Here is an 11,787-nt window from a genome sequence, read left to right as displayed (position 1 = left end):
CTCTCTCTCTCGGATCAGTCCTGCCCACAGTGTTTCCCGGTGAGGGTAGAGTGGGGGGGGCGGGGTAGAGGAGGAGGAGGGAGGGAGGGAGGACCGAGAGCTGCTGCGCGGTTCCACATGAGCTCGATCCCGGTCACACAGCGACAGAAATCACGGCCAGGGTCCAGGACCAGGGACCAGGACCAGGGTCCAGGACCAGGGACCAGGACCAGGGTCCAGGACCAGGGACCAGGACCAGGGTCCAGGACCAGGGTCCAGGACCAGGGTCCAGTATTTAAAGCACTGAGGTCATGAGTCCAACACTGGCCCAACTCAACCCCGACACCTCTGAGAAATACTAGACTGTTTTAATGCAGCATTTTCATTCATTCATTCATTCATTCATTCATTCATTCATTCATTCATTGTACTGATCATGTTTTCACTGCCGCTTTGATTGATGCTGCTCACTGGTAAAGGCTACTACACCTATCTGGACGGAGCTCGGATCGTTTGGTTTATGTTGTCTTTGTTGAATATCATTAAATTAAAATAATTTTATAAAATCATTTATTTTGTTTATTTATTCATTGATCTTTAAGTAAAAGTTGTAAAACCTGAAGGTAAGAATTTCTTTTCCTTTACCGTTGATGTGTCTTTTTTATATAATGTGGGTTTCTTTAATGTTGTATCTCATCATATTTAATAAACTGAATTATAAACTGAAATAAAACCCTGTTCTTCAAAGTAAAAAATAAGACCATGAAATAAATGGAAATACTAAAATAGGTAATACTGAATACTGAAGTAATACTAAAGTATAGGAGCTTCAAAACTGTACAGTATTTGAGTGAAAGGACTTTCTGTGTAAATCCACAGTGACATGTGTTCAACTGTAGAAACTAAAATAAGAAGACTGACCGTGACTCAGTGACTCCTCAGTCAGTGTGTGCATGTTCATGTGACCGAACACTCTTCAGCCCGGTCAATAAAAAAACAATCAGGCTCTTTTTATTTCTTTTATTTTCATCATTAATTGATCATTAGCTTTATAAAAGCTCAGAAAACATTGAGAAGTGATCCTCAGATTTTCTAATGACCGAGTCAACATATTCACATCAACCTTCACAGCTGTTTTGTATCACAGAGACGCACCGTCATGTACGAGAAGCAGGAAAATAAAATCAAAAATTTTACAAATTAACTGAAGATCAAACATGTTGTGGAAAATCTGAATTAATGAAAATGATTTAGTCCTTAAATTATAATTTCCTGAGGATGGAGTGATCAAATATATTTATTATACCTACAGCTCATTCACCTGTTCCAAACACACGTCAGCTTCTTCATGAATATTCGAGTCGAGCCGTTTTTTTTTTTTTAATGTCAGAGTCTGAATCTGGCTTTTCTGTCTCGTTTCCCAAAATCCGCGGTGAAGAGAGGCGATAGACCGAGACGAGGGGAAGCGGGGCTGTTTTACTCCACTGAAAATATATATGTGCCTGATTTGAGAGAATATAAAGGTAATGATATAAAGGATAACCATGGATGGATACTGAATTTGTCTCTGAGCACAGGAACACTGAAGTCACCACCCACCCAAGCAGCCCACACTCTGCACCTTCTTCCATGGCATTTCCAGGTTAACTCGAAACTGCTGCTGCTGTTGAAAATGGTTCCCCGATTAAAGATAAAGAGAAGGTGTCAGAATCCTGGAGGAGAGGCTCCAGCTTTGTGGCCCCTGAGCCAGGCCCCTGTCACCCCTCCTGTTGTCTATCCATCCCCCCAGTTCTGTATATCAACATCATTGCAAATGCAATGATTGATTAAGGATTTATTTTAGGCTTAAATAAATAAATGACCTATTTAATGAGACCCATTTATCCTGTTGATCAGAGGCTGTGAGTGATATTTATCATCACTGATCAGGACATCACATCAAACCAAACAGATCAATAGATAGTAGAGACTGCTGATGAGCTCAGGCCTGTTAAATCTTTGTGTTTTTGCTGAAATGAAAAAGAGAAAAAAGTGTTCTCCATCATTTATTGGCCGTGTAAGAGATAATCGGTCAAATTACAGCATTACAGCGTATCACCACCTCTGCTCCTGTTTATCCACAGGTAATTGGGCTGGGATTTGGGCTGGTAATGAGCTAAACAAATAGACCACAATCTGGAGCTCAAACACATGCGGCTACAACCAGCCAGCTCAGAGACAGTGAAGGCACCACAGTCACAGGCTGAAGCTGCCATCTGCTGGAAAGACCCATGAACTACCCGCTGAACAGTGAGCACCATCACTGTGTGGCTGCAGGGTGAAAGACAGAGACAGAAACAAGTGGAAACCGATCAAGTTTCACAAATGTGTTTCCATAAAACCAAAAAAATCAGCTTCATCATCATCATCATTACTTTTTTTTCTCACAACAGTGATCATCTGGTTTTAGAGACAGTCCTGTAAGAAACAAGCCCATAGGTCGTCTGTCAGCAGGTTATTGTAACCCGTAGTTAGGTTTTGTTGCTAGGTGACATCTAGTGGTCATAGTGGTCCTACTTGTTGAAGGTGTTTTAATTTACATTCTATATTAACTGTGGATCTAATTACTGTGTGTATGTAGACGTTGTCACTTGTGATGAACCACAAACTCTGCTGATGCCCTCGGCTCTGTGGAGCGTTTTGGCATCTTTCAGCTCTTGTTTTGGCTTCACAACTTTGCTGCTTTGGTTCAGTCTCAGCTCTTACCAGCCCTGTTTCCATCAGCAGACAGACTCAGTCAGAGAGCAGCTGGTGGAGACCAAACACAGAGCTGTAAGAGAGGGAACACTGGACTTGGTGGCCAGACACCAGTGACTGTGGGGTGTTGTTATCCAAAAGATTTAAAGGTCAATCCAGTCTAAAGGTAGATGTCCATGTGTTTGAAACTGAGCCTTAAAACCAGCCATCAGGACTTCTGGAACTTTGTGATGTCACAACAAAGCAGTCACTGCCCTCAGCCACGCCTCACCTGGACCCATCATCCAACCTTGCAGGATTTGGTTTTTCTGAGTGTTTACCTGAAATCTGTTATATTTTTATTGGATCACTCAGAAAACACTCAGCCAGTAGAGAGGTCAGAGCCTCTCTTCTGATTGGTTCACTGACCTGTTGTTACTAGAGCTCCAGAGAGAAGCCTGAGAGAGGAGATGTAAAACTACACTGAGATGGTTTTTGGTTCTTAAAACCACAAATATATCTTCTGATGGAGATCAACACTTCAGATAAAACACTGGAGAAGTTAAAACATGGATCTTTAAAATAATGTAAACTTAAATACAATGACAAATTGACCTAGTGTAGGTCTATGTATTTACCTTATGTCTTTGACAAAGTCAAAGCTGAGTCTATCATTTTTTTCCCTCTGATTAGTCAGAACCCATTTTGTAAGATGAAGATGTGTAATTGATTAATATTTTTTGCAGATATGTAACATGTCATGTGTTCTCAGCCTTAAACCACATTCGTCTGTAAGTAGACCACATAGTATTGATTCTTTTCCCCCAGTCACGTTCTGCCGTTCTCCCTTCATCACACTGAACTTTGAGCAGAGCGACTGATGGATGGAAGGAAACAAGATAGCGAAGGGAGAGAAATCTCAGCATCTGGCACAGTTGCGTTTTCCTGCAGATGCTGGCTGCTGATTGGACATCCCGGAAAGATCACGTAGGAAATATCAGATCTGCCTTTCAAATATGATTAATGACCAACAGCAGAGCAGCTGAGGTATTACAGTAATGAGGAAGGAGACAGTCAGAGTTATGGGCCTTTTATATCTAAGTCTGTGATTATTGTCCAGCACATGTAATTCTTTATTTATTCTTCTCTTAAAATACAAACTTTACAAAGACACAGATGTATCAGTGTAGTAGTACATGTAAGGAGCTGTGTTTATTTCTCTTCCTCCTCAGGGTGTCAGCTGATTGACAGGAAGAGGAGCGTCATGTATGATATGAAAACACTGAGCTCAGGCACAATGAAACAACACCTCAGCTCAAACTTCAACCAAACCAAATGAAGGTGTCAGCCTGTGATGGATCATCTCTCTGTGGAAGCTGATTTTTATTCTTTGTGTGAACAAATGAAAAACAAACGGCTGCTTCTGAAAGAGGAAACAACACTGGATACGTCCAAGTGGCGAAACAAGCCCACAGGTCGTCTGTCAGCAGGTTATTATGACCCATAGTTAGGTTTTGTTGCTAGGTGACATCTAGTGGTCGTAGTAATGATGACAGGAGCAAAGGGAAAAGTGGAGTGACGTAATTTATAGAGCAACAAAGTCCACGTCAGGAGGAGGTTGGGGTGGATGGATGGGTCAACAAAACACAGGAATATGACACAGGAGAGCGGTGTTTGATTCCCATGTGAAAGTAGCAGTTTATATTGTTTCTATTATCCATGACTGTTATTATTGTAACCATGACAACAAAGGTCCAGTACACCTGCCACTATAGGGGTGCTATTTCAGGAGACACTGCTTTGGGTTGATGGTTGTTCAGGGTGGAGGACTAGTTGGGGAAAAAATCCATGTGCTGTGCAGACAAACCAGTCAGACCAGGAGGAGATGAGAGGAGTAAACAGGTCACATTGTTGTGTGACATATAGATGAACCTGCGACAGAGTCCGGATACTGTGAGCAGTGAGACACATGATGTAGAAATCCTGTGGCTCAGTTACACCTGAGTTTTGTCTTAAAGGGACAGTATCTAATTTCTATCTGAATCAGCCAGCTGCAGCCAGCACACCTGAGTCCCCTCATCTCCTCAGCCCTGCAGTATTTCAGTCACTCTCCTCCAGATGATTCAGTCTACCTTGTGTCTGCTCCAGCTCCTGGTCCATTCTTTCCCTCCTCGACAGATCCACCTGTGTCTCTCACCATCTTCCTGCCCCACTGTCACCTCTTCAGCCCAGCAGCCTCCAGTCCTGAACCTCTGCTCCACCATTCCTCACCTGCCTGTCCCCACAGCCTTTGTCCAGTCCAAAACAGCTCACAGCTCTTTACAATAGCATCTAATCTCTGCACCACTGAGATCCTGACCTGATTTAGGTCTTTGTAAGGGACCATACGGAAAGGCACAAGGACAAAGTTGTAAAAAGAAAAATGTGCTTGCATAATGTTGAAAAATTAAGAACAAATACTAAAAGTCAAATGAATCCTAACATAACAAACCAGAAAAATTAGGGCCCAAACTGAAAAGAGGTCAACTAAGCAAAAAGGGAATGAAAAATGTATACCTAACACAACATAACTAAACTAGGCCTGACCTGACAAATGACACACAATAGGGTTTATATACATATGGACTAGTCCTAAACAAACTGACAGGGAAACACTGTACACACTACCAACATTTAACACCTAGGAAACTTAACTATCTAAACATGAACAAACTATTTAAACAAAAGGAACTAACTTAAGATTTAACTTTAAACTAAGTATAACATAAAGCCATAGGACAATGAAGAGGATGAACACAGAAGAACCTGATGGACCTTCAACAATGAGGAATTGATTTTGTTCTATAGATCTGATCATCTAATCTGATCTGATCTTTCTTTTGTTCTACCGGCCAACTCTGTGAAACAATAACAGGTGAGAGGATAGCCTAGATATTATAAGTACTAATTCCAGCAAACAAAAGTCCAGTTTTACTGCTGTAAGATCTCTTTCATTGCTGTAAATACCTTAGCATTATTCCTTAACTAAGGAAACCTTTTAAGAGATTCTGTGCAACACCCTTAAGTAACTCCCTCAGCTAAGGAGAAATTCAACCTTAAGCGTCATACCTAAGCAGAAAACTTAGGGTGCTTGTGCAGCTGGACCCAGACGTCTGATGACTAAAATGTTTCATCTGGTTAAAGTACGTAGTTGAAAATGACAAAGATCTAAAAGAATAAGAATCTGGCTTAAACCAGATAAAATTCAATTTTGACACTTATATGTTGACATTGAGAGGCGACCTTCTGGAACTTATATCTTCTTATAGATATCAATGCTTCAAATAAAGTGCAGAAGAAGAGTAAAATATGGACCTTTAATGTGGACACATATTTACATATTATTTAATATGTTCTGAATGAAATCTCTCCAATGCCTGAATAAGTAAATGACAGTGTCATTGTTAAGGTCTGGTTGAAGTTAGGGTTAGTGTTAGCTGGCAGCTGTGGATGTGGTGAAAAGAAGCTAACATTAAGTGCAGGTGTGTGACTCTGAAACACCCAGTCACCACCGTGAGGGGCCGAGCTGGAGGTCACGAGGGGTCACAGTGGACCTTTAAAAAGGATGGTTCAGGATTGGAGTCTGGCTCAAACTGATAAGTCAGAACCGAAGCACAAGAGCTACAAGCGCTGGAGTCTGATTGGTCACCTTCAGAGGGGGGAGAGGGGCCTTAAAGAGCCCTGAGCTCTAACAGAGTTTCACATGGAGGGTGAACAGGGAACACTGTAAGATGTAGAAGAAGAAAAATAATGAAGCATTAAAATCTGTTTTAGTAGAGACCAAGAACAAAATGATGAACACTAGAAATGACCATTACAGGTCTTCTTCTCTCACTTCTCTTCTTCTACTAAGTAAAATAAGACAAAGAGAATTTAAATGAAAACAATCGAGTGTGAATGATAATGAATGTTCCTGATGCCACGTCAGATCTGCTGTGCAGATTGCGTTGCTGGAAGATAAGAACACAATGAGCAGAGTCAGCTGGATTTTCCAGAGGACATATCAGAGATATAATGAGCTGATTGAGGCCCAATAAAAAGAGACGAGGTGAATCTGTTTTCTGCTACTGTTTTATTTAATCTGTTCAGTACTGGAGTTTCATGGACCAAACAATGGCACAACACTGCGTTACAGTTTCTCTCTTTGGGTACAACCAACTAACACAAATGTTAAAATTATTCCTCTACAAAATAGACAAAAGTACACACATATACAGTCTCTATCTGTATTACACACACACACACACACACACACACATACACACGCACACTTGCTGCTGACATGTTCATTCTCTGACCATCTCACACACCTCACACACATCCATTCACAACAGAATACATTCTCAGGAAAAAAAAAACAGTCAATTATAAATTTTAGAGCATTTCATATCATTTTTTTCATAACACTCTCAGTTACCAGTGCCCACTTCAAACAGGAAGTAGGCCATACCATAATAGGTCTGTGTGGCAGCTATTTGGTCAGGCCTGGAACAACACCTAACAACAGTAAGCTTTTATTCTGGGGAGTTATCTGACAGACAGGTGGGGGTGTGGTCAGGAGAATATCTACTCTAAGCCAATAAAATATAGATGATGATGAAATGATGATGAAATGATTTCTCTTAAGGATTTAACATCTTATTTTGAAATAAGACCCTGACCTATGACCAGCTCGGTGCTCTGCAGCACCGTCAGCTGTAATACTTTTGGCGTTTGCAGAGCGTTGACTGATTTCCTATCTGCTGGTTTCGTTTCAGTTCAGGATAGAAAATCTGAAAAATCCATCACTACTGATGTTTCACTGTTTTTATTTCATATCTTGTATTCTCTGTTTGTTGGTCACATCAAATCTAGAAGATAAGAAATCATCACCTTTGGAATCAGGACCAGAGTTCAGACTGTTCCAGGTTGTCAGTGCAGTAGGGTCCATTTAGTAGTTGTTGTGGGGTTTTCAGCCATCTCACACCATCTTCATCTACTGGTGAAGATGGTGTGAGATGATAGCCAGCTCCCTAACAGCAAATTACTGTTTTGTCCTGAACTTTGACGCCAAGAAGACATTTTTAATTTCATCATTCACTCCATTAAAACTTAGCAAAGTCCCTCTGCTGATGAAGACTGAGTGATATGGTTTAAAGCTCCAGAACAGCTATTAAATGGCCCTTGAGGTGGGATTGTTTTGTCAGCTGCAGAGACTTGGGCGTATTAGTTTGTCCTGAACACCAATAAGGAGAGGATCCCATCACCACACACACACACACAGCTATGATAACATCTGCATGAGTTAAGCTGTTCACTGTGATGGAGGATTTATCTCCACAGGTTCATTTCCACAGAGCTCTGAAATCAACTGATTCTATTGGCTGGAGGAAACAACCTGACGACAACCTGGGGCCAGCTGCACAAAACACCTTAAGATTTTCCTTAAAGTCTGAGTTAAGGTTTCCTTAAAATGAAACAGTTGCACTAAACACCCTTAACTCTTCTCCTTAAGATTCCCTTAAAATGTTCACTTAAGTATTTAAGGTTTTCTCCTCATCTTAGTCTTATACTTAAGGAATCACTTAAAGCCAGCTAAACCTCAGTGACCAAACTAAGGTAAAAACTAAAGGTTCCTCTGACTCTGAACTCAACATGATGAGTTCATGGTGATAAATAAAGAACATGAAGAAGAGAGTTTCAGACTAGGAGAGACCTGAACCACGAGGACCTGGATCTACATCACAGATCTGACCTCTGGTCAGTTTATGATGTGTTGGATCACTCCACCGTCCTCAGCTGAGCTCTTCCTGCTCCTTCGTTATTAATGATGCTCTGTGGATTTATGTCACATGATCTTTCCAGTCAAGTGTATTGGAGGCGTTTCATGTCCACAGATCAGCGGTGTGCCGGATTACCACAGGAGTATGAGATAGCAGTTCACTCCTTTAATGTTACCTGCTTCAGAAAGTGAGAACAGGTTTCACAGGTGCTAATGGTAGCAGAAAAATGGTCTCCATGGACACAGTAGAATTTTACTGCTGTAAACTACTTCATGTTTTTCCTTAACTAAGCAAACCTTTTAAGAGATTCTGTGCAACACTCTGTAGTGACTCCCTCAGCTAAGGACAAATTAAACCTTAAGCGTTAAGTAGAAGTAGTAGTTTTGTGCTTTGAGCTTGAACATGTAGAACGGTGATTAGATCCAGAACCAGAGGTTTGATAAGTGAATGATCACTGACACTTTGTGCCCAGCACAAAGAACACACACCTCCTCTCTCGTGAAGAGCGGGACTGTGGAGTTCACTAACTACAGGAGCATTAACACAAAGGTTTTCTTATTGTTTGTCAGGGGCGGATCGCTTCTTTATGAACAACACAACACACAAAGTTACAGCTGAAGCTGGAAATGCTGTGGACACACACACACACAGACCGACACTCCAGTCACACTGTGCAGACACAGAGGCCATCTTCAGGATGTCATGACATGTTGGTACCAGTGGGAATGACACAAGAACATTTAGTTGGGTTATAAAAGAAAAGCACAGCAACACACTACACCTCCTGTTTAATGGAAGGAGAGTGTGTGTTGGTGAATGCAGGTATTAGTTTATACTGTAGTAGTATTGTGTGCCATCATACAAGAAGCTTTTATCATGATGATGATGCTTCTCTCTGGCACCTGTAGGACACATTGGAGGGAGGAAAACACTAACTCTACTGATGCAACGTGACCAGGTCCTCTCTCTGCGTGCTGTAGTTTAACATACAGTCGACTGATGCTTAGAAGCTGCTGTGAGATTTTGGGGGTAACAGAGCGGAGGCAACGACAGGAGGCGGCGCTCTGTCTCTCTCATCACCGCCACGTGTGGCACATTTCAAAACAACACAAAAAAATGTTTAACATATAAAATTCAAGTGCAATTAAATTTCCAAATACTAGTTACATCACAAACATTTCTCTCTAAAGTAACATCAGTTACCTTCAGGTAGTTTATCTCATCTTGTTATATATCTTTTTTTTATTTAAAAAATTACAATATAGACTTTCTGATTTGCCCACTCAGGTGGAACGCTTCTCACTTTAACATTTCTGTCTATTTGTTTTGTTTTAAGTGCACTGTTCTCTAAGTGTACTGTCTCGTGCACATCGGGACCAATGACGTCAGTTAACTCATCATTCACTGTGTGTGGGCGTGTGCACCTGTGTGTGTGTCCACACAAACACACGTGTCACACATTTGTTTGTACGTCATATCTCTAACGTCTGTGAAGTGGGATTCTGCAAGTTCTGACATGTTCAGTATAAATATTACAAAAACAAAACACAACAGAGAAAACGAATCAAAGTAACATGGGGGGGGGGGGGGGGGGGGGCAAAGGCAAAGGTCTGGGAGTGACTGGGAGAGGATGCAGAAATAGGGTTTGACCGATATGTAGGTTTGCTGATACTGGCCTGTTATTAAATACTTGGGGGTCCACTTTATTAAATAACGGGAGGTCCTGTTTATTAAATTCTGGGGGGTCCACTTTATGACAACACGTTCTTTAAAGACTTCAGGAATTCGTAATCATGACTTTTTATGCTTGTCTGATTAATAATATAAAGTGATTTAAAGGAACAGTCCAACAGTTTGGGTTGATAGAGACATCACTACCGCTCTCATATCTGTGGTAAATATGAAGCTACAGCCAGGAGACCATTAGCCTAGCTTAGCATTAAATTCAGGGGCCTCATCCGTCAGAAGCTGTATTTAACGGCCAAAAGGTTACTGTGAAGGAAAGTTACGTGTCGTCAAGGTTGCTTGGCAACAGGGGCAACACTTTGCAGCACAATGGTAAGGTTGAGAACAGCTGGTCACGCAAAGAGAAAATCCTCCATAGACCAGACCATCACATCTCAGTCCGGCCCTCTAAGGGGGGGGGGGGCGCACAGCCGTGACGGCTGCAGGAGGTGTTTCATCTCAAATCAGAATCTTATCTTAAATGTTTTTGAATTTGTTCATGTGGGGGGTCTGTAATTTAAGGAAACAATATATACACATACACTGTGTCAGGTGTCCTCTGCTACATCATTAAACTATTAATACCCAAAAACCCACATCGGTCAAACCTTAAAGAGAATCTGTTCTGACTGGGGGGAGGGGCGGGGGGTCATCATGGTTCAATACTTAAAGAGGAGGAAAGGCATCATGTGACAGACAGATACAGGAAATGAAGACATTTAGTCATAGAACGGATACAACCATTTGATCGGGGGGACGGCGGGGGCAGCTGGATTTGGAATGACGCAGGATGACGGGGGTCTTTAGCAGGATGTGGTGGGGTCCTGTCTATTTGTATGGCCGTAAGAACCTGGTGACTTTGGAGCGCAGCAGCTTGATGAAGGAGCGAGGAAACATCTCTTTGGACTCCTGAGCTGTGTACCTGAAGTAGTTCTGGGGGTGGGCCAGCACGTCAAACAAGGCCTTTATCAGCTTCTTGTCCTGTAGGGAAGACAAAGGGACGAAGGGTGTCACCACACAGGACCAATCACTGGGAAGGATTTCTGACAGCAGAACAACAACGTCTCTATCCTGAGAGACAAACAGCAGGACCATGATCCTTCAGTACCTTCAGGATCTCCTGGTGGTTCTCAGAGGCGTACAGTCTGCCGTCTCGCACAATGTCCTCTATCAGCTGCTGGTAGTCCTCTGGAACACAGCAGGTGACAGCACAGTGAGAACAAAGCTGGAGGATGGTGTCAGTACAAACACCAGCAGCAGCACAGGGAGCTGACTCACCGTCGTAGGTCACATATGGAACCTGGAAGCCTTTGCCACTGTTGCCCTCGTTGGACTTAAACTGGATCCAGAGCTTGCGAGAGCGAGAGGTGAAGGCGATGGGCCGCTCATACGTCTGACATGTCTCATAGGTGGTGATGGAGGTGGGCAGGGCTGCACAAAGACCACAGGTATGTTAGAACAGAGCTCTTCCACATGCTTGTTTTTTCTGGGACTATATGGGCTGTTTTTTTTTTGTTTTTTGTTTTAAACCAAAAAATTAAAAAGAGAAAATTATAAAAACATAAAA

At 42.0% G+C, this 11,787-nt stretch overlaps 1 protein-coding gene across 5 annotated transcripts in view; it reads right to left on the bottom strand.

Annotated features, from left to right (window-relative positions):
• Window positions 1-6,786: 6,786 nt before the first annotated feature.
• scube1 (signal peptide, CUB domain, EGF-like 1) overlaps window positions 6,787-11,787 on the bottom strand; it is a 117,394-nt gene continuing 112,393 nt past the window's right edge. For all 5 annotated transcript variants that reach the window (XM_071502873.1, XM_071502870.1, XM_071502869.1 and 2 more), the window contains 3 exons: window positions 11,499-11,651; window positions 11,329-11,408; window positions 6,787-11,201 (listed from right to left, as the gene is read on the bottom strand). In XM_071502873.1, the coding sequence (XP_071358974.1) occupies window positions 11,049-11,201; window positions 11,329-11,408; window positions 11,499-11,651 (386 nt within the window). In that variant the 3' untranslated portion in view covers window positions 6,787-11,048. The remainder of the gene's footprint in view (window positions 11,202-11,328; window positions 11,409-11,498; window positions 11,652-11,787) is intronic.

The sequence above is a fragment of the Trachinotus anak genome, unplaced genomic scaffold (genome assembly GCF_046630095.1).
Source record: "Trachinotus anak isolate AG129_WGS33_773 ecotype Australia unplaced genomic scaffold, CSIRO_AGI_Tana_v1 ptg000018l, whole genome shotgun sequence".
Taxonomy (NCBI): Eukaryota; Metazoa; Chordata; class Actinopteri; order Carangiformes; family Carangidae; genus Trachinotus; species Trachinotus anak.
Note: the sequence above shows the minus strand (reverse complement) of the source record. Positions and strands in the feature narration are given on the sequence as shown.